The 21,107-nt window shown below is 43.6% G+C and overlaps 1 protein-coding gene across 1 annotated transcript in view; it reads left to right on the forward strand.

Moving 5' to 3' along the window:
- UBR4 (ubiquitin protein ligase E3 component n-recognin 4) overlaps positions 1-21,107 on the forward strand; it is a 138,928-nt gene that overhangs the window by 67,643 nt on the left and 50,178 nt on the right. Inside the window, exons 57-75 of the mRNA XM_074302562.1 lie at positions 20-150; positions 227-404; positions 849-953; positions 2,606-2,743; positions 3,955-4,144; positions 4,781-4,877; positions 6,318-6,425; positions 6,634-6,750; positions 7,721-7,975; positions 9,301-9,450; positions 11,089-11,316; positions 12,333-12,411; positions 12,704-12,967; positions 14,035-14,203; positions 16,474-16,618; positions 17,262-17,347; positions 18,153-18,240; positions 18,735-18,928; positions 20,436-20,675. Of these exons, the coding sequence (XP_074158663.1) occupies positions 20-150; positions 227-404; positions 849-953; positions 2,606-2,743; positions 3,955-4,144; positions 4,781-4,877; positions 6,318-6,425; positions 6,634-6,750; positions 7,721-7,975; positions 9,301-9,450; positions 11,089-11,316; positions 12,333-12,411; positions 12,704-12,967; positions 14,035-14,203; positions 16,474-16,618; positions 17,262-17,347; positions 18,153-18,240; positions 18,735-18,928; positions 20,436-20,675 (2,962 nt within the window). The remainder of the gene's footprint in view (positions 1-19; positions 151-226; positions 405-848; positions 954-2,605; positions 2,744-3,954; positions 4,145-4,780; positions 4,878-6,317; positions 6,426-6,633; positions 6,751-7,720; positions 7,976-9,300; positions 9,451-11,088; positions 11,317-12,332; positions 12,412-12,703; positions 12,968-14,034; positions 14,204-16,473; positions 16,619-17,261; positions 17,348-18,152; positions 18,241-18,734; positions 18,929-20,435; positions 20,676-21,107) is intronic.

The following is a 21,107-nucleotide window of genomic DNA, read 5'->3' on the forward strand; positions in this document are numbered from 1 at the left end:
CCATTCTTTTCTCACCCAGGAGACAAGGATGATGATGATGATGACGATGCTGATGAGAAGATGCAGTCCTCAGGGATTCCGGAGAGTGGGCACATCCGGCAGGAGAGCCAAGAGCAGAATGAGGTGGACCATGGAGACTTTGAGATGGTGGTGAGTCTTAGCCTGCTGGGGAGGGTGCCCTGGGCTTCACACCCTCAGGGGTACTTAGCAGGCTTTTCCCCTGCAGTCTGAATCCATGGTGCTGGAGACGGCTGAGAACGTGAACAATGGCAATCCTTCTCCCCTGGAGGCTCTCCTGGCTGGTGCAGAGGGCTTCCCTCCTATGTTGGACATCCCTCCCGATGCAGATGATGAGACTATGGTGGAGCTGGCCATTGCCTTGAGCCTGCAACAGGACCAGCAAGGTAGAAGGCTTTCCTGGCAATTGCTGTGGCCCTGCAGGAATGGCCTTTGTAGTGAATGGTTTCATGTGACTCGTTAGCCTGTTCCCAGATTTGGGAGATGATTTTGATCTGGGTAATTGCTGCTCGGAGACACAGGTGGAGAGTGACAGAGGGGTCGCCTTCAGTGGATTTCATCATAAGTTTTTCTCAGGCCTCTCTCTTTGGTCCTTTCTTCCTGAATCAGTTTGGCTTCTCTGGCCCGTGTCCTTGTTCGAACAGATGGATGCTTCCCACCATCACCCAAGCCTGGTGGGTGGACGGCAGTGGCTGTTTAAAGACCTCCTGCTGGCCAGGAAGGAGCCACGCGCTGATGTTAGAGGCTCTCAGGAACAGCAGGTGGCCTGAGCAGTGTTGTGGTTAAGGGGTTGGAGGGGGTGTGATGCTCACTCTCCACTTGTTTCCCAGGCAGCAGCAGCAGTGCCCTGGGCCTGCAGAGCCTGGGACTGTCCGGCCAGGCACCCAGCTCTTCCTCCCTGGACGCAGGAACCCTTTCTGACACCACAGCATCAGGTAACTGTCCGCAGCAAGGAGCGAGGCTCAGGGCCCCTGGCCCCTGAAGCCTCCCTGCCTGCGCTGCGCAAGTGTGATGGGCAGCTGCTTTGATGGGCCGTCTTGCGCTCGCGGCTTCAGCTCTGGCTGGAGGCCGTGTGCGTCAGAGGCGTCTACGTAGATACCGCTTGGCAGCAGCGCATGTCTGTCTTCTCTGTCCCTCCCCTGCTGCAGTCCTACTCCACCTGGTGCCACGAGGGAAGGCCTAGTGAAGGCCCGGTGGCTGGCGAAGTCCAGGCTCTGTGGAGCCGGACGGTCTCCACTGGAGGGCTTTGTAGCATCTGGGGCAGGAAATACAGACCCCATCTTTTATCTTTTCTCACCACTTGTAGGTAAAACTGAAATGGCAAGAAGTGAGAATGCTTCAGGTGAAATTCGTGTGACTTTTGCATCAGTTTGACCAACCCAAGTTACCTTTGGGCTCAAAGACTGAGGGATAGCATGGACTTGGAAATTCACAGATAATCCCTAAACCTCATTGTAGTCTTTTAAGTTCAACCTCTTTGCAACAAAACTTACCAGATATGGTAAAAGGAAATGTTTGACCAGCGTGAATTTCATCAGTTTTTCACTTTCCTCACTCGTGTCCTCTGAAGGTATAAATGGGTAAAGAATTAGATCCAAATTGAGGCTGATGAGAGGAAGAAGAGTTTGCAGTAGAGAGCCTGAATAAGTGGATTTACTGGAAACCCAGTCCTTTCATAGGCCAAGGGTTCAGTCCAGTGTGTTTTTAGACCTTGGCTCCCTGGTTTCTGTCTCTTTTCTTTTGGATATCTTATCTTCAGAAGATGAGCAAAGAAGAAACCAACCCACCCTACTGTCTCCCCTACCCACAACCACCACCATGGCCTGTAGCTTCTCTTGAGGCTTGTTGGATGACTGCCCCCAGGGTTTTAGAGCTTTGAGATGGATGTTGTCTTTTGTGCACTGTGGCTTAACTGTGCTCTGTGTGGCTTTCCTGGCTGGTCCTTCTTGATGTGTTGCATCCAGCATTTTCCTCTGTCTCAGTTCAGCCCTGATCCTGGATGCTGTGGCTGTCTCTGGGGAATTTCCTTGCTTCATTATTAGCATCTGATGAGGCTAATTAGAAAGTCTGAAACTTCCCACTGAATTTTCCCCATGCCATATGATGTTTAAAAAAAGAGGGAGAGAAATGGGCTGGTTTGTGAAAGCTCATGGTGTATGGTTGATGAGAGGACCTTATGGGCTTTTCATAAAGGAAGCTTCCTTCAAAGATGAAAATAGAGATGAATGCTCATGATAATTTTAAGAGTCCCTTGTTTTGGATGGTTCTGACCAGTCCCTGGGTGTTCAGGACATCTAGATACTAATGACCATGATGCATTTTATTTGGGAAAAATTTGTTGAATGTTTCTCATACTCAACTTATAGCATAACGCAATGGCTAAGGAAATACCCAGTGAGCTGGGTTTTCACTTCTGTCTGAGTACCAGTGAGCTGTGTATGATGTTTGTTTTTCTTGGAGATTAACCAGCAAAGCTATCTCTTGGACAACAGGATGTAAACTGCATCGTGTCCCTTGCACTGTGTGGTTTGTTGCTGTCACACCAAAGCAATGTTTTTACCTGTAACAGCTCTTGTTACTCTCTTAGCTCCAGCATCAGATGACGAAGGCAGCACGGCCGCGACCGATGGCTCCACCCTTCGGACTTCTCCTGCCGATCATGGCGGTAGTGTAGGCTCCGAGAGTGGAGGGAGCGCCGTGGACTCAGTGGCTGGAGAGCACAGTGGTAATGTCTCATAAGAGCCTGGCCTCCCTGTGGAGAGGGTAGAGACAAAGGGAGAAATGACTGCCTGGATGCTAGGCCTAGATTGCAGCAAGTGGACATGGCTTGAACTAAAGTGTTTGATTCTCCTTGTTGAGATACAATTGAAGTTATAGTTTTTTTTTTTTTCCCTTAACTTATAATTTATATCTTTTTACATCACTTGTATTTCTCACTGTATCCCTTTCTTTACCCCCTAACCTAAAGCCATTCCTTATAAAGATTCTTAAAAGAGGAAGAAAAAAGAAGTCCATAAGTCTTACTGATGCATTGAAAAAGGTTGATGTTCTATACAGTATTCCACAGTTCCTACTTCTGGGCAGAAGCCAAGGGAAATCTCTTCTCAGATCTTTTCTCTGGGACTAAGCTTGAACCTTGAGGTTACAGCTTGGACTGGTGTCTTGAGCCCAGAATATTGAGAACAATACATAATCAGGGAGAGTGGAGGGATTCAAATCCCAATTGGTTAATCTAAAATTTTTTTTAAATTTAGCTTTGTATTCTATTTCTGCATAGGATTTCCTCCCCTAGCTTATTAAAATCAGCGTACATTTCCAAAATGCATAGCAGTTCGCTGAAGGACTCTGTGTATGGGAGATAGGGATAGGGAATTGGGGGTATCTGATCTCAAAGGGCTGAAAATGAGCTTTCTTACCAAAAATTCTCTTAAAGCATTTTCTCTGGAGTTTTTCCTTTAATCTCAGACTACCTTGTGTAGTGTACATATTTGTGTGTGCGTTTTATTTTCTGCTCACTCCAACTGCTTCATTAGATTATAAACTCCTTGAAGACTAGGGCTGTACCATTTTTCCTTTTGTGTCTAGCACTAAACTTGGTGGACACTTTAGTTGATTGAATTAGGTTGAATAGAGGTCATCGGCCTGAGATAAAAAAATTTCTGTTTGAAAAATTAAACCCTAGAAGGATATCCTACCAAAGGGGAGTGGGACTTACTGCCCCATTTAGCTTAGCTCAGGAGAAGAGTGTGGAAGCCAAACTCATGAGCTCCAACTCTCTGGAGGCTCTAGCTTTCTTAATGTCATATGGAGAAAAATTATTTGAAGGCCACAAACTCTACCCATAATCCAGATGGTCCACTTGGGGCAGAGGGAGGAGGAGGGAGAATGTGTTGCTTTTCTTTGGGGCTGATGGTGTTTTCTGATGCTTTTCTTCAGTGTCAGGCCGGAGCAGTGCCTATGGTGACACTACAGCAGAGGGACACCCAGCCGGGCCAGGCAGTGTCAGCTCCAGTACTGGAGCCATCAGTACCACCACAGGCCAGCAGGAAGGAGATGGTTCTGAGGGAGAGGGAGAAGGGGAGGCCGAAGGAGACGTCAACACCAGTAACAGGTCAGGACCCAGAAGGTACAATCTGAAAAATGCTTCTTACCTGGGCAGGTGAGGATTGGTGGCCAAAAGAGAAGGGGTTGATTTTACTTTAATACTGTAACCACAACAAGCTTAAAAAACTGATTAGAGCTAGAAGAGATTTCAAAAGGTATTCTGGTTTATTTCCCTGCCTCCAGCTAAATTTGCACCAAAGACAGCTAAGTTTGTCCCAGATGGAGATCATGAATATGTCTTTAGCCTCACATTTATCTTAATAATCCCATTGCAGTTGTCAAAAAGTTAATCTTTTTAGTTTCCACAAGTTTTTCCTGCTTTATCGCTATCCTTAAAATGGTATTAAGTACTCAGTGCTTAACCTAAGTTGTTGAAATGGTTAGCTGACTGGCCTGCTTTGCCTTGTCATTTTACTGTGATTATTGATGATGGCAGTGATCTTTTTAACCTGAGAAAGGTTCTGGGCTTTTGGGCATTCATTTAGCCATCCTGGATGGACTCTTCTATTGATTGCAACAATAGAATATTTTTCCCCACCTAAGGACCTTTCCTGATCAATGATCATTGGTTTACCCCTAATTCAGAAGGAGATAAAACTCTTTTTTCTACATTATAATGACTATCCCATGTCTGATTTTTTAATTTTTATTTCATAAGACTGCACATGGTCCGCCTGATGCTTTTGGAGAGGCTGCTGCAGACCTTGCCCCAGCTGCGCAATGTCGGTGGTGTCCGAGCTATCCCGTATATGCAGGTATATATTGTGTCATCTTTAGCTGGTTACCCTGTGTGTGTGTGTAGCTTGTGATCATGCACCCTTCCTCTCTTGCCTTGCTACATGGCCCCTGCCTCTGGAGAATGTAATAAAGGTCTTGGTTGGTGTCAGTGTTACAGAATATTAAAACTGGAGGGGATTAAAAGTTAATTAGATCACCTCCCTCATTTATAATACATGAAGAAACTATGACTCAGAAAAGCGAAATTCATTACCTAGGGTCATGAGTGGCTAGCAAAGGAGCGATGAATGAGACCAGGTCCTTCTGGCCAGCACTTTAGTCATCCCCCATACCAATTGTCTTCATCTCTAGTAGTGGTCTTGAGCTTTAAAGGGACAATATAATGAGTACGCCATCCCTCACTTAATCATCTCCAGGGGCTCTCTAGCATTCTTCCATCCTTTTTGCACATTAATCCCTTCTACACATTCTTCAGTCTCCTGTTCCTCACATGTGGTCCTCTTATTTCCTCTTATTCCCCCACTGCTACCCCTTAGAAGCCTGTGCTTTCTTTAAGGATCAGTGCAAGCATCACCTTCCACATTGGGTATTAGACTAGATGAGTAACCTCAGGGGTCCCTCTCTGTTTGAGTTTGATACCATTGTTTCACACCTGCCTCTACTCTTGGTGTCTTACTTCCCAAAATTATGTTGTGTTTATATCTATGTATTTTACAACGTTATGTCTGTATCTTCCACAGTGGATCTTAAGCAGCTGGAGGACAGGGACTGTTAGGTTTTTGTCTTTGTATCTCTCCCCTGGCATAGTCTTTTGCAAATAAGGCATTTAGGAAATGTTTCTTGATTAACTTCTTGTATGGTAGGTAGTCTATACTATAATAATGATGATAATGTTAATAAGATCTAACATTGTAGTGCTTTAAGGTTTGCAAAGTGCTTTGTAGACATTGCCATTTGATCCTCATGACAACACTGTGAAGTAGGTACTATGGGTAATATCCCCATTTTACAGATGAGGAAACTGAGGCTCAGAGGTGTTAAGTGACTTGCTCACGGTCACACAGCTAGTAAGTGTCAGGGGTGGGATTCAAACCCAGGTCTCTCCTGATTCCAAGTTCAGCATTCTTTCCATTATTCCACATAGCCTCTTATTCTGTTATGGCCTTATAGTTCTAACTGTGCTCTATTTCTGTCGGGAGATTGTTCTCTTCATCTCCTCTTTCTGTGCTGAAGTCTCAGCCTCTCAATTTAACCCATTTTTGTCAAATGGGGGTAATAATCCTCACTCCCCTGTCCCAGCCCATCTTGTAGGCGTACTGTGTGGATAAAGGAAATGTAGTTCTTATCAATAGAGAAAACTAGGAAATTAAAACTAACCTTGCCCTTTGACATATCCTGTATTCAGAACCTTCTCTAGGAGCCTGGATTTTATCCTTTGCCTCTCTGCTCCTTTTTAGGTCATTCTGATGCTCACAACTGATCTGGATGGAGAAGACGAGAAGGACAAGGGTGCTCTGGACAACTTACTGTCTCAACTTATTGCAGAATTGGGCATGGACAAGAAGGTGAGTTGAGAGAGTCCTTTCTGCAGTCTGGAAGGCCTCTTGAAACTCTTTTTTGTTCCTCAGCTCTGATAGAGATTCCACTTCCTCAGTTCTAGTTCTCCATCTGGATACTGTGTTTCCCAATGATCCCTGGGGCATCATCCCAGAAGCTTAAGGGGAGGTTTCAGAACTTCCCCATGAACTGGTGCTATTGGTTTTCTCCTTGCAGGATGTCTCTAAGAAGAATGAACGCTGTGCCCTGAATGAGGTCCATCTGGTGGTGATGAGACTGTTGAGTGTCTTCATGTCCAGGACCAAGTCGGGGTCCAAGTCCTCCATCTGTGAGGTAAGCTTGGTGTGGGCTTCTTGAGGCAAAGCTAGAGGGCTAGGTCTGGGAAAATTGAGACACTTGTCAATTGCCTGGAGTGGGCTCCGCTTAAGTACCCACTTCTGGACATCGGTCCCCTACTTTACTGTTGTAGGAAGATGGGGGAAGGTTTCCTCTTTCTTATGGAGCCCTTCCAGACTCTTAAGTCCGCCTAGCAGTCAGTCACTGGAAAGGTCGAAGGGTATTGGCAGGTCTATTTTTAAGAATAGAAGGACTATTTTGTCCAATCTGGAATAGCTAAGCAGATTCTGTTGCTGTTTGTTCTAAGTTCAGCAGTAGAGCAAAGACAAAGTTGCATGTGCAGGAGAGAGAGTGTGTGTGTGTGTGTGTGTGTGTGTGTGTGTGTGTGTGTGTGTGTGTGTGTGTGTGTTGGTGGAAAGAAGATTAACATAAAGCTGAGAGGTTAGAAATTGAGGCTGAACTGCATCCAATTTTAATGAGCTTATGAGCTGTGGGGTTTGTTGGGATTTGCAAGACTCTCCTAATGGTTTTATTTACAGTAGCTTTTTCTTTCCCTCTTGTCATTCATTTGAGCTTCTCATCTTCGCCTTCTCCAGAAGCTGGTCCAGTTGCAGGATGCCCTGGGAAAAGGGGGGGAGGGCTGTTGGGCAGTGCCTAGACTGGAGCACACTTGTTCTCTGGAAAAGGTGTCCCTTCCCCTAGTTCTTTGGGAAGAAGAGGAAGCCTCCTACCTCAGTGGAACAAGAGTACTGACTGTGTGGTCCCTAGCCCCCTGGCTCAGGGCACATCTGTGTAAGAAAGATTAGACTCAAAGAAAGGATGTTTCTTTGTTTCTTTTCATCCCATGATTAGTCAAAAGAGTTGTGAAAAACTTTTGTGCTGCTTTGAAAGCTGCTGTCCCCTTTTGACTTGTCGCTCTGCAGATGCTGGCCCCGAACTCTACAGCTGTCCCCTCCTTGCTTCACAGGTAGCCTCCCAGGGAATGTGTAACCCTTCTCTGCTTTCCCTTCAGTCGTCCTCCCTCATCTCCAGCGCCACTGCAGCAGCGCTGCTGAGCTCTGGGGCTGTGGACTACTGCCTGCATGTGCTCAAGTCTCTGTTGGACTACTGGAAGAGCCAGCAGAGTGACGAGGAGCCCGTGGCCACCAGCCAACTGCTGAAACCCCACACCACCTCTTCCCCCCCTGACATGAGCCCCTTCTTCCTCCGACAGTATGTGAAGGTAAAGACTCCCCATAGCTTCTCTCCTCTGTGCACGGGGGATTCCAGAGGGAACTGGCCTATGTGGCCTAGAGCAGATTCTTCCTCCACTGTAACCTGGGGGTCTTCAGCTGTAAAAAGAAGAGCATTTCTTCTTAGTCATGGTCACACAAAGAATGTTCTTGGTTTTAGAGGGAAAGGTGCCTGCAAAAGATTATTTTATATACTTCTCTCATTTGACAGATGAGGAAAGAGGCCCAGAGAGAGGGAAGGTCCACAGATAGTTGCAGCAGAGCTGGGATCTTAACACAAGTCTTCTGACTCCAAATCCAGTATTCTTTGTAAGGTTGCTTAAAACTTCAGGATGAAAAGCCCTTTTTAGCACAAAGATAATGCTTCAGTTTTGATTCTTGGGCTTCCAGCTACATGAATAGACCTTTTAATCCCAATGATAGGAGCCAGAGTAGTTATACTAGCATTGATCTTTATTGTTTGGCCTGGTCTCCTCTGAATAATCTTAAGTGAAATACATGTGCGGAAATGTAATGTCCACAGCTTCCTTCTAGACAGCCCTTGAGAACAGCCTGTGTGTCCCAGACTCTCTCTGCTCAACTAACTAAACAGAGAACAGCAACAACAACTAGCTAGTATTTATGGACTGCTTTAAGATTTACAGAGCTTTATAAATCTTATCAACAATCTTGTGAGGTCAGTGCTATTCTCATCCCCATTTTATAGATGAGAAAACTGAGGCACCAGGTGAAGTGATTTACCCAGGGTCATGCTAAGGCTGGAGTTGAACTTTTTACTCGAGGATCTTTGGGCTCCTGTCCACTGGGCTGTGTTCCTCTCTGGGGCAGCCTCAGGTTTTTTCATTAGCTCAGGAGTCTTGTATATGAGGGGGGTGATCACGGGCACGTAGTTTGATTGTGATTCCCCAAGCTGTGCTAAGTAGTCTAAGCATGCTTTTCTTGGCATGGGAAGGAGTAAAAGTGCAGGGTGCGGAGGAGATGGTCCCTTGTTTAACTTCTTGGCACCCGCTCTCTTTGGTGACTTTGGATTTGGGTGTCTGTATATGTACATTCTGCCCTGTGTCATAAGCAGTGGCATGAAATGGGATGCCTCTGAGCCAGAGGACCCTGCTCCCTTCCCCTGGCTGTGGGAGCTGAGCTAATGAACTCTTCTGCCCTTTAGAAGGCTCCTTTTCCTGAAGCTGGTTTTAGAGTGCGCCGCCCTAGGGTAGATGAGTGCTGTGACCTGGCCGAACCTTCTTCTTTGTAAATGTGCGCGTGCAAGAAGTGTGCCTGAATGCGTCGTCACTCACTCTCACCCACATTGTCTGCCCAGGGCCATGCCGCAGACGTGTTTGAGGCCTATACTCAGCTCCTGACCGAGATGGTGCTCCGGCTGCCGTACCAAATCAAGAAGATCGCGGACACCAACTCTCGCATCCCGCCGCCAGTGTTTGACCATTCGTGGTTTTACTTCCTGTCGGAGGTGAGTTCTGCTTTGGAAGGACTGGTCCTGTGTGAGGAGGACTTGTTAGGGCCTCTTTGTTCTGTGGCTGGTGGGGTGAGGAGTCTTTGTGGAGTTCTGGTACACGGGGAACTTGTAGGTTAATGAGCAGAGAGAGGGTGCAAGGCAGCCGTAAACGTAGCTGAGTGTGATGGGGGCAAAGAAAAGCCAGACAGAGCTCTGGAAGAAATTTGAGGGCAGATAGCCCTACAGAAAGGCTGTGAAGAAGGGGTTCCTGGAGGAGGTGCCATCTGGGTGGTTCATTCAGGAATGTGGCAGAACTTGCTACCCGCTCACTAGGGTAAAGGAGTCTCTTAAGTTTCTGGTCTTTTAGATGGTCAGGACTTGTTCAAGGTTACTGTTTTACTGTTCAGCAGAAGCCATCTTCTTTTACTCTTAGCTCCTTCCACATCAACTTCTCCAAATAACTGTGATAGCCTTAAATTAACAAGAGGAAAGAAGACTTGCTGCTTGACCTCTAGGGGCCTGTGTCCTGTTTAATATCCATGCTTTCATAATCTTGTTGGCTTTTTTTTTTTTTTTGCTAGGGAAGAGATCCTGGTATATTCCTTCTGACTTTCTTTTGAGTGTGTAGAGGCTGATCCTAGCTTTTAAGTCCCTTAGCTCATCATGGAGCAGGAAGGATACTGTGATGACTTTTTCATTCACCTGGTTTCCTTCTTTCTATACTGTGTCCCAGTCTTCTACTATTGAGGTGGACTTTAGAGTAGAACCAGGATCTTGCAAGTTCCTAGAACATAAATTTAGTGAGCTGGTGGGAAAAAAAAAATAAACATGTACCTGTTGTGGGCTTAGCCCTGAGGGAGGTATAATTTAGATTTCTCACAATTTGTGCCATCTAGAAGTTCATTTCTTGATTGGGAATGATATGAACACTGACAATTATAATATACAGTATCAGGAGATAGTTGTGTTAAAGCATAATTAAGCTATGTACTGAGGGAGATGTAAGAAAGCAAATGACTCCCTTTGGGGATGGGGAGATGGATGGGAAAGACTCTTTGGAAGATAGTACTAGGATTTGGTTTTAAATAGGATGTGGAGTTGAGTTGAGTGGAATAGGGATAGGATCTTTGATTTTATTGATCCATGGAACTTCCATGTGAGAGAACTCCTACCTATGCCAATTGGTACTTTCTTTCTGGAGAAGAATTGCTTGGAATAAGGAGAGGACAAGTCAGGCGCTTCTTGAATTCAGGTGCTATGAACTAGCTTTCTAGTCACCATGCTAATCTACTGGAGTTCAGTAGTCAAAACATTGGATATTATTTTGGCCAGGCCAATCCAGACAAGAGGTTGAGAGAGAGGGAGAGGGAGATAGGAGATAGGAGGAGGGCGGGAGGGGGAGGGAGGAAGAGAGGGAGAGAGAGAGAGTGTGTGTGTAGCACGGAAAAGTGTACAGGCAATGAGTGTTTTTGAGACTTGTGATCATAGAGAAGAAATGAGTAGAGATGGGAGGACTTATTAATAGGCCAGGTCTATGTGAATGAGAGCCTACAAAAAGCTAGTGGACAGGGGAATACAATTTCTGGTTGTAAGCGCCTCTGGTACTATGGATTCAGCCTCAGAATGTTCCTGTTTATTTACTGTTTTCTCAAGTACCTGATGATCCAGCAGACACCATTTGTACGTCGCCAAGTCCGCAAACTTTTGCTATTCATCTGTGGCTCAAAGGAGAAGTACCGCCAGCTTCGGGACTTACATACCTTGGATTCCCATGTGCGCGGGATCAAAAAGCTGCTGGAGGAGCAGGGAATCTTCCTTCGGGCGAGTGTGGTCACAGCCAGCTCGGGCTCAGCCTTGCAGTATGACACACTCATAAGCCTGGTACACAGGGCGGCTGTCATGGGGGTGGGAGATGGGGGTGCAGCAGGGCACTGCCTTCCAGGGACTGGACTGGAAACATGTGATTAAGCATGGGGAGCATCACATGACTAAAGCTGGCTAAGATAGGAGTTAATCCTCAGATTCCACCTCCTGAATAACACCCACCCAAACCACCACATAAAGTGCATCTTCATAGCACTGGAAGGCTTGCAGAGCCTCAAGGGAAGGAACACCAATACTTTCTTCGGAGATTATGAAACTCAAAGGATAAAAGAACCTGCCTGTAGTCACATATTCAGGAGGGGTTAGAGTCAGGATTGGAACTGTGTTCTCCTGATGGCAAGGCCAATACTTTACCAAGCTGTGATCTAAGCCAATGGGTTCACAGTCTGGAAAGAGTTTTTGCCGTATATTCGATAATTAAAACTTGAGCAATTCCATTGCCTAATCTGTACTGCAAACATTAGTCTCCCATCTGTGGAACTGGATGTTCTCAATTTTTTATTTAAGAAAAGTTGATGGGATGCATGGGATGCACATAAGTTAATGACCAAAGAAATTGTTTGGATTTAGAGAAATGGAATTGAGTATATCTCACATGAATAGCTGGAAAGAAAGTCTCTTTCACTAGTGATTCCCAGAGGATTCTCTGAGCTTCTTGGCTGCTACCCTTGGCCCCCAGACAAATATAAACAACATATTGTTGTGGAGAGTTTTTCTCTCTTCCTGTATCTCAAGAGGTAACCTGGCCTAGCTGCTTCCTTGATGAGAAAAAGGATAGTTCTCTGAAAACTGAGGGCCCTTGTGTAGCTTGGAGAATGAGAAGGATCACATCCCAGTGTGGTGAGCTCTAGCAGAAAGACACTTTAGATATTATTCCCTACGTAAGACACGAACCCCATTTGGTCCTAGAGCACAGGATTAGGATCTTTGCACTTAGGACAGTGACCTTGCTTGCTTGTGTTGTGAGCTATTTACTTGGGTGATTTATCTATAGGCATTGATTCTTCTTTCAGATGGAGCATCTCAAAGCCTGTGCAGAGATTGCCACCCAGCGCACCATCAACTGGCAGAAATTCTGTATTAAAGATGACTGTAAGTAGCCCTACTTCTGGATAGCCATCATCATCATCATCATCATCATCATCTCCAAAAACTACAGAAAATTTTGGTCCATATCATATTACATTTCTCAACTTTTTTCAGTGAATTCCTTGTAACAGTATATAGTTAAGGACAGTAGGAAATGAATGTTGGTTAAATTAGGCATTGAGGTCAATCTTGGCTAATGAAGAAGTCATTCTAGTTGCTATCACTTTTGCAGTCTCAGGCTGGATAGATCTGAGGTAAACTTAGTTTTATTGATTTTTCATCATCTCTTTTTCAGCGGTCCTGTATTTCCTTCTCCAAGTTAGTTTCCTAGTGGATGAGGGAGTATCCCCAGTGCTGTTGCAGCTGCTCTCCTGTGCTTTGTGTGGCAGCAAAGTGCTCACAGTGGCTGCTTCATCTGGATCCTCAAGTGCTGCCTCTGGCTCTTCCTCCTCCTCCTCTTCCTCAGCGCCTGTGGCCTCTGGTTCTGGGCAAACGACAACCCAGAGCAAGTCATCCACCAAAAAGAGCAAGAAGGAAGAAAAGGAGAAAGAGAAGGAGGGTAAGTGTCACCCTCCATATAGTTGAGAAGCTTTCTTTGTTCATGTGTTTGTCTTCAGGGTCTTGGCCTCTGTCTACTTTTTGGATTTTGAGTTCTGGTTTATTGTGCCCTGGGTACTTCAGTGCTTTTTGGCATCAGATTGAGGTTCTTAGTATCTCATTATTTCTCAAATTCAGAAGCTGTTTATTAAATTAAATTGTATTGCTTCCTATGCCCCAGTTCTCCCCATCAGCAAGACTCAAAGCATGATTTTGAGTTGCTTTCCAGTGGCTCCTGGAGGCTCATGAGAATGTTGGAGGTATTGCCCTCTGGTCAGTTGGGTATGATTGCGCAAGAGCCCTGGGCTCAGAGACCAGGAGACTTCACTTTCACTAACTCCTCATGTAATGTTGGGTAGCTTCCTTGCCTTGTGGGCCTTAGGTCCAGAGGCTTTGTACCTGCTAATTTCTACCACCCTTTTCCACCTTCATGGTTCCACAGCTTTGTGCCTTGGTGGGGCTGCTGCTAACAAGGACCAGAACAAATGGCATATGTCCTTTGGAGTCTACCTCATGAAGGCCCCTCACCATGAACATGGTCATCCTTTTTTAAAAATTCTATCTGGCATCAGGAGAGTTCAGATCTTAGCTCTGATCCTAATTTTTGGAGCAACCTTGAGCAAGCCCCTTTGTGTCCCTGGACCTTCGTTTCTTAATTCATCAGATGAAGAGGTTGGACTAAGGTCTCTTTTAAAGGTTCCTTTCAGCTCTAAAGTCTATGATGCTACTGTTTAGGTACTTGTTCAAATGGCTGACTTTTCACATCCATCTGCCCTGGTGCTGTCAGAGCCTAAACTCCAAATGGGGGAAGAACTCTTTCATTAGTGTCATCACAGAACAAGGAGGGCATGCCTGCTTCTTTGGCATACTATTATATTACTTCATGCTAGCTCCATTCTTTGGTAAATAAACTCATTTTTAAGGCAGATTTTTAAATTGCTTGGTTAGTCTTATCTGGGCTTTAACAAAATTGAAATCTCAAGCTGTAAGAAGGTCCCTAACCCTTCTTGTTTTTGCCTCACTTTGCAGGTGAGTGCTCAGGCAGTCAAGAAGACCAGTTGTGCACAGCCTTGGTGAACCAATTGAACAAATTTGCTGACAAGGAGACCTTGATACAGTTCCTTCGCTGCTTCCTGCTAGAGTCTAACTCCTCCTCTGTGCGCTGGCAAGCCCACTGCTTGGCACTGCACATTTACAGGTAGGCCCCGGGTCAGGGTTTTTCTGTTCTGACCATAGGGCTGTTTGGCTGGACTGTCTGAGAAGGATTGTAGCTCAGAACTGTATAGATCCTCATCGGGCATCCATCATCCTGAAAAGATCAGGAGTCTTTTCTATAATTATATTCAGCTAGTGGTCATTGAGCCTCTGCCTGAAGACTTCTGGAGAAATGGAGCAGGCTTGGGCAGCACTGATTGCCAGGAAGGTCGTTCCTCTGTGGGACCCCAACCAGCCTCTTTTACTTGTGTATCTTGATTGTGCTTCTCTTCTCTAAAGCCAAGCAAAATCATACTAATTGGGTGTAGTAGAATGAGTCAGAAGGCTTTGAATTTATGTGCCAAATCTGCCATTTAGTTACTACCTGGGGAAAGATGGGCAAATCACTTCTGCCTAGCCTTAGTTTCCTTATCAGTAAAAGGAAGGGATTGAATAAGAGTGTACTAATCTCTTTTCTAGCTTGAAAACCAGCCCTTCAAATGTTTATGAATGGCTGTCATGCACCATCTTGATGGTCCCCTTCAAATGTTTATGAATGGCTGTCATGCACCATCTTGGTGGTCCTCTTCTGGATGTCAGTTTGTTAATAACATCCTTCCTGAAATGTATTCAGAATAAAATGTGGTATTCCAAATGCATTCTGACCAGGGCAGAATATAGGAACATTTACATCGCCCTTCATTCTGGATTCTGTACCTCTGATCTTCAGCTTAAGATCACATTGGCTTTTTTGGTTGCTCCATCATTTGCTAAATCAGACTAAACCATCCCCCAGGTATTTATCCACATCTGGCCACATCTCTTCCATCTATTATTTCTGTAGTTGGTTTTCTGAACTCAGGCATGGTTCTTTGTATTTATTACCATTCTATTGCATATTATTAAATACCAGTTTTTTGAGATGGCAGTATTTTGGCTAATGCCATCTTGATAAAAAATGATGAACATAATAGAGACAAGCACCTAGCCCAAATAGGCTGTGCAAGAGACTCTTTTCAAAATGAATATGTTTCATTAATTACTTGTCAATCTAGTAACCTATCATAAAGTCCGTATCTCTCCGTTTTCCTAGTTTCCTGAAACCCAAGTACACTTAGTTTTCAGGATCCTCCTGATTTACTAGTTCATGCAATAAAAAAGAGAGATTAGTCTATTCTGATCTGTTCTTAATGATTCCACACTGTTTCAGTGATCACTTTCTTACTGCTGATTAAATATACTATATCTAAGAGATATTTGAAGATCTTTTAAGCAATTCTATTCTAGTCATACTCCTTATTCATTTCAAGCCTCCCCTCACTCCCCCCCCCCTTTTTTTTAAAGTCAGGACATTTGTTTTTCTTTAGTCAGTATAGTTCCTCTGCACAATTTTTTAAAGATGGAGAGAGTTCAACAACCACATCTGGAACTTCTTTAAATTCTGAGATGTGATTCATCTGGTTCTGGGGCATGTTGGCTAGGATCTGTTTAGGGCATTCATATATTTTCTTTCCTTGGATCTCAATTTTTTGTTATCCATTTTCATTCTATATTTCCAAAGCTAAAGAGCCTTCTCCTTGGTAAAGGAAATGAAAGCAAAGCAAGAACTGAAAAGCCTTGCCTTTTTTTTTTTTTTTTTTTTAAACTAGGCTGCAGTAATTCCTGTTCATCCCATCCTGTCTTGCCTCCATACAGGCTGGTTCTCCACACTTGGAATCTTCCTTCTTTCTTAGTTCCATTTGTTCAAATCCTTCTATATTTTACTGCAGTTATTTAAAATTGATATGTAGATGGCAGTTGAAAGTTTGCAATGTATATTGTGTTCTCTCATTTGAGACTTGTCTCATTTGATCATCTTAACAATGTTGAGATAAAATGCTCTTATTTCCCTGATATTATAGCTAAAGAAACTGAGGCTATGAGAAGTTAAGTGATTTGCCTATTTACAAAGTATGATTTGAACCTAATTCTGTCTGACTCCAGGTCTAACACATTACCCTACATCATGCTACTTCCAGGTCTAGCCATATGTCTTGTCTTCCATGATCAGTTCAGTTTAAAATAGTCTCTTCTAAGGTGCTATGTCTGTATATCTTTCCCCCCATATATCTGTACTAATTTGTCTGTTTTTGTGGTTTTGTATCCCCTTATCTAGCATTTTGTCTCATAGGCACTTAATAAAAGTTAGTGGAATTTCTTGTTTTTGAACCACACAGGGAGGTAAAGCCTATAGCTTCTTTTAACTCAGTAACCTATGTTGTTATTTGTCCATAGAAATTCCAACAAATCACAACAGGAGCTCCTATTGGATCTGATGTGGTCCATCTGGCCTGAACTCCCAGCCTATGGCCGCAAGGCTGCCCAATTTGTAGATCTGCTTGGATATTTTTCATTGAAAACTCCACAGACTGAGAAAAAGGTAATATTATGACTTTTGATTTCAGGAAAACAAACACTCCCTCAGTTCTCTTTCATCCAGGCAGGGTGTTATTTTGCTCTTTTGCAAAGGACAATATATCCAAGTCCTAGAGAGGATCCCATATTGAAGATTCACTTTAACACATTTAGTTGTTTTAATGTTTAGTATTAAATGCTCCCAGCATTTTTTTATGTAGAGGCTATACATGAATGAGACTTTCCACGCATAGGTATATTAAACAGCAATGGCAGATAAATTAAATTAAGGTTAGTTAGCTTGGGGCAAGTGGAACCATTTTCTTACCTGTTTTCAAAAAATATATATTTATGCAATTAGAAATGTTCCCCTACTGGTTAGATAGTTAGAACTTACTATGCTCAGTTTTTCTGCAGGAACCAGAGATACTTCCCAGAGCAGATTCAAGAATGCTTAGGTAATTTAGATCAAAATTGTTATAACCATAAGGAATTGTAGCAAGTGAAATAAGTAGGGATTAGTCCTGCTCCCCTTAACTCATCTGGCACCAGACCTGAGATAACCTTAGGACAACTAGGCCAACTCTGAGTGGGAAAAACGAAAGATAGTTTTCTTCCATATAGATTTTTGTTTGTATACTAGGATGATTTCTTAACTTGTGTTTTAGTTGAAAGAATATTCGCAGAAGGCTGTAGAGATTCTCCGAACCCAAAACCATATCCTTACCAATCATCCCAACTCCAACATCTACAAGTAAGTTTTGTCTTTTTTCTTCCTCTTGGGGGCTAAAGTACCAGTTTATCTGAAGATATGTTTGAGTTTATACCACATATTAGGGGAGAAATAGTTGGTGAACAGAGCTTAGATAAAGGATTACAGGCCCTTATTAATTGTAGGGGGATTTCGGGCAAAATGAAAATAAAATGAGATGAGATATATATTTGTCACACACACACACACACACACACACACACACACACACACACACACACACACACACACACATGCTAATAAAAGTGAGGAAAGGCGTATTATGATTATCATTTGGACTTTGAATAGGGCTCCATCATTTTCTTTATTAAACCTGGAAGATTCCTAAGGAAAGTTATATCTAGAATTATCTTTTGAAATTTTGGAACTAGCCATGTTCTTCAAGAAAGGGTGAGTTTGATTTACCAACAGATTATTTGTGAAATGTGATTTAACTGGAAAAACCTCAGAATTTAGGAATAATCTTGGATCATCATGAATAAAGAAATAGTTTTGAACTTAATGAGAGTTACTGCATTATCACTATAGAGTTAGATTCTATATAAAATAAGCATGAGTTCATTCCTTCATAAAGGAAAGTAAGGAAAGCAATTAGGAAATCCTAGAACAGTGCTGCTTTTCTTTGGAAAGGCACTATGTTCTGAATTAGTCTAGAAGTTCCTTCCTGGGACATCCAGGCTGTAGGAGAAGAAACTTCTCGTTTTTCTGTATGTCCTTGGTAACATGGGGCTCTGAACAGGGCTGCTGATTAAAGATTTCCTCACCTCTGGCCTGGTTTCTTTCCTAGCACTCTGTCCGGTTTGGTGGAGTTTGATGGTTATTACCTAGAGAGTGATCCGTGCTTGGTGTGTAACAACCCGGAGGTGCCATTCTGTGTAAGTGATGGGTTCTCATAGAGGTCCCTATGGTGTTTGTTGTGTTTTTTGAAAGTGATAACTGTAGAGTGGGTTATTGTTGCAGTTCTGATAAGGAATTGCAAGGAGCAGACACCCAGACTATAAAACACAGACTCAACATGATAATTGTTCATAACTGTCCATAGCTATTTCTGCTAAGCTACTAAAACATTTAAGTTCCTAAAACATTTCCCTTACAATAACTTTATGGGTAGGTGATGCAGATATCCCCATTTGCAAATTAAAGAAACGGGTATTGGCGTGAAATTATTTGCTCAAGTTTACACACAGTCAGTGAGAGTCTAGATTAAAAACCAGGTCTATTGCAAATCTAGGGTTTGTTTCACTACTTCACAACACCTTAGTGAATTTGTAATCTCAAGTAGAAGATATTTGTGGGCGGTTTGGGAATAGCTTTAGAAGCAACTGGCTGACCCCTTATCCTCCTGATGGTCTCACATTTTTTGTCTTAGTATATCAAGCTTTCCTCCATCAAAGTAGACACCCGCTACACCACCACTCAGCAGGTAGTGAAGCTCATTGGTAGCCATACCATCAGCAAAGTGACGGTGAAGATCGGGGACCTGAAGCGCACCAAAATGGTGCGCACCATTAATCTGTACTACAACAATCGGACTGTGCAGGCCATCGTGGAGCTGAAAAACAAGTAGGTGGTTTGAGAAGGGGTTGGGAGATATCAATTTGAGAGCCCCAAATAAAGGTATTGGCTTGATCACAGGGAATGCACTCTCTCCTCTTTCTGTCTTTCTGACTGTTTTGGCCAGGGCATGAGTGCCCAGAGAAAGCATGCTCAGATCTTAAAAGAGACGACCTCCTCTTGTGTTTGTCACGGGCTAGCCTTCTACCAATTCCTATCCCTTGGAAGATGATTCCTCTTCTTGTTTCCTCTTGGCTTTTTATCTTTTACTGGTAAATACGAATGCCCAGTTTGGTTTAGAATAGAATAGTAAAGGCTGAGGAGTAACCACTTTGTTTATTTCATGGGGCATTCATCTTTCATTTCAGCATTGTAGTTTTTTGGTACATCCACAGGTCTTCTCCCAGAATTTGCTCGATATAGATCTCTTCAATTTCTGTCTAGGCGTTTCCTGTTTTATCTCATATTATGTAACAGAGTCTTGGGCACTCCTGTAATTTGAGTTTAGATTTTCAGGCTAAATCAGGAAGAGCAAAAGAGCTTCAAGGGGAGGCAGCAGTTCTAGGATCGTATTTTGGGAAGGGTCAGCCTTAAGGCCCAAAGCCCAGGAAAGTCCCACAGTGTTAATGATGAGAGTAAATTAACTTAAAAAGCCTCAAAACAGAATTCCTCATTCCTATCCAAGCCTATTCATGTAGAAAGTGTTGACTTTGTAAAGATGTGCTGCTGCTCTGCTTAAGAAGTTGCTGAAAATGATGGCAGAAGGGAAGGAGAGGAGGATAGATCCCGTCACCCCTGAAGGGTATTCCTGGGGACCGGGCTGAAAGAGTTTCGTTTGAGTTCTAATTCCAAAAGGCAGCACTGGTGGTCTGAGGGTAGAAATCTTTCTTTCTTTTCAAGCTTTTATTCAAGATACCTGGTGTAATTTTCTAATCTTGTGGGAATGGTGGTGGAGCTGTTTGTTTTTGCTCCTATTCTTGGCAGTTGGCCTAGATTTTAAGGCATGTTTCTTTGGTTCCCTAAAGTAATGTAGCTGTGACCCTCCAAAGTGAGTGTCCTAATGGGGGCTGAGAGGAATAAAGTCAGTTCAGATAGCAGTTAGCATCTTATTATTATGAAACTTCAAAGGGTCATTCGGTCCCATTCATTGTATTAGACATACCTCTTGAGGTTTTCCATTTCAGCATCACTTACTTTAAGATATTGAATGACTTTATATCTGTAAGTGGTCAAGTGTCACATTCCTGTTGGTTTTCTTGGAAATAGTGTTGTAAATACTGCGAAGTCTGTAATGGACATACACACCCCTTGACTATCTCTATCTTGACCTTTTACTCCTGGGTAAAACTGTTAATAAAATGAGTGAATCAATTGTCTTTTCATCCTCCCCCTTTAATTGCTTATCTTGGAATAATTACTTAAGGGCTTGTGAGGATTTTTTCTTTGTTTTTTGCTAGCACTAGAGGGGTTCCTATAGGAAGCTGGAGTCTTTTAACCAGGAGCTTCTGTTCCCTAGGCCAGCTCGTTGGCACAAAGCCAAGAAGGTACAGTTGACCCCAGGGCAGACCGAGGTGAAGATTGACCTGCCACTTCCCATCGTGGCCTCTAACTTGATGATTGAGTTTGCAGACTTCTATGAAAACTACCAGGCTTCCACAGAAACTCTGCAGTGCCCTCGGTGCAGTGCTTCTGTTCCTGCTAATCCGGGGGTCTGTGGCAACTGTGGGGAGAATGTCTACCAGTGTCATAAGTGCAGGTGAGGGAGCGACTTGTCCTGGGGGAGTGGGGGGGTCCCCTGGATTTGAACTTTTTCCATAAGACCTGCTCTCAGATTTCATGTTGTCAGTTACTGGGGTTATGGGGACTCAGTGGATGCAGTAAAAGACTGAAATAGTGCTGCATCTCAGTGGTGTCAGATTCAATTAGGAATGAGGGCCACCGAAGGCACATAAGTATCTCAGCAGGCTTCATATTGACTTTAGAAAAGCTCATGCTAACATTGCCTAAGGTTCATTGTTCATCTCATTTGTTAAACATGTCCCAATTCCATTTTAGTCTGGTTTGGGCAACAAATGCAGCTGGTGTGATTGACACCTCTGAGATACTGCATCTCAGTCAAATTCAAGATTACGTCATGGATCTTCCTTATTGCTGGAGTCATCTTCACCTTCTAACCAATGATAACTCA

The sequence above is a fragment of the Sminthopsis crassicaudata genome, chromosome 3 (assembly GCF_048593235.1).
Source record: "Sminthopsis crassicaudata isolate SCR6 chromosome 3, ASM4859323v1, whole genome shotgun sequence".
Classification (NCBI taxonomy): Eukaryota; Metazoa; Chordata; class Mammalia; order Dasyuromorphia; family Dasyuridae; genus Sminthopsis; species Sminthopsis crassicaudata.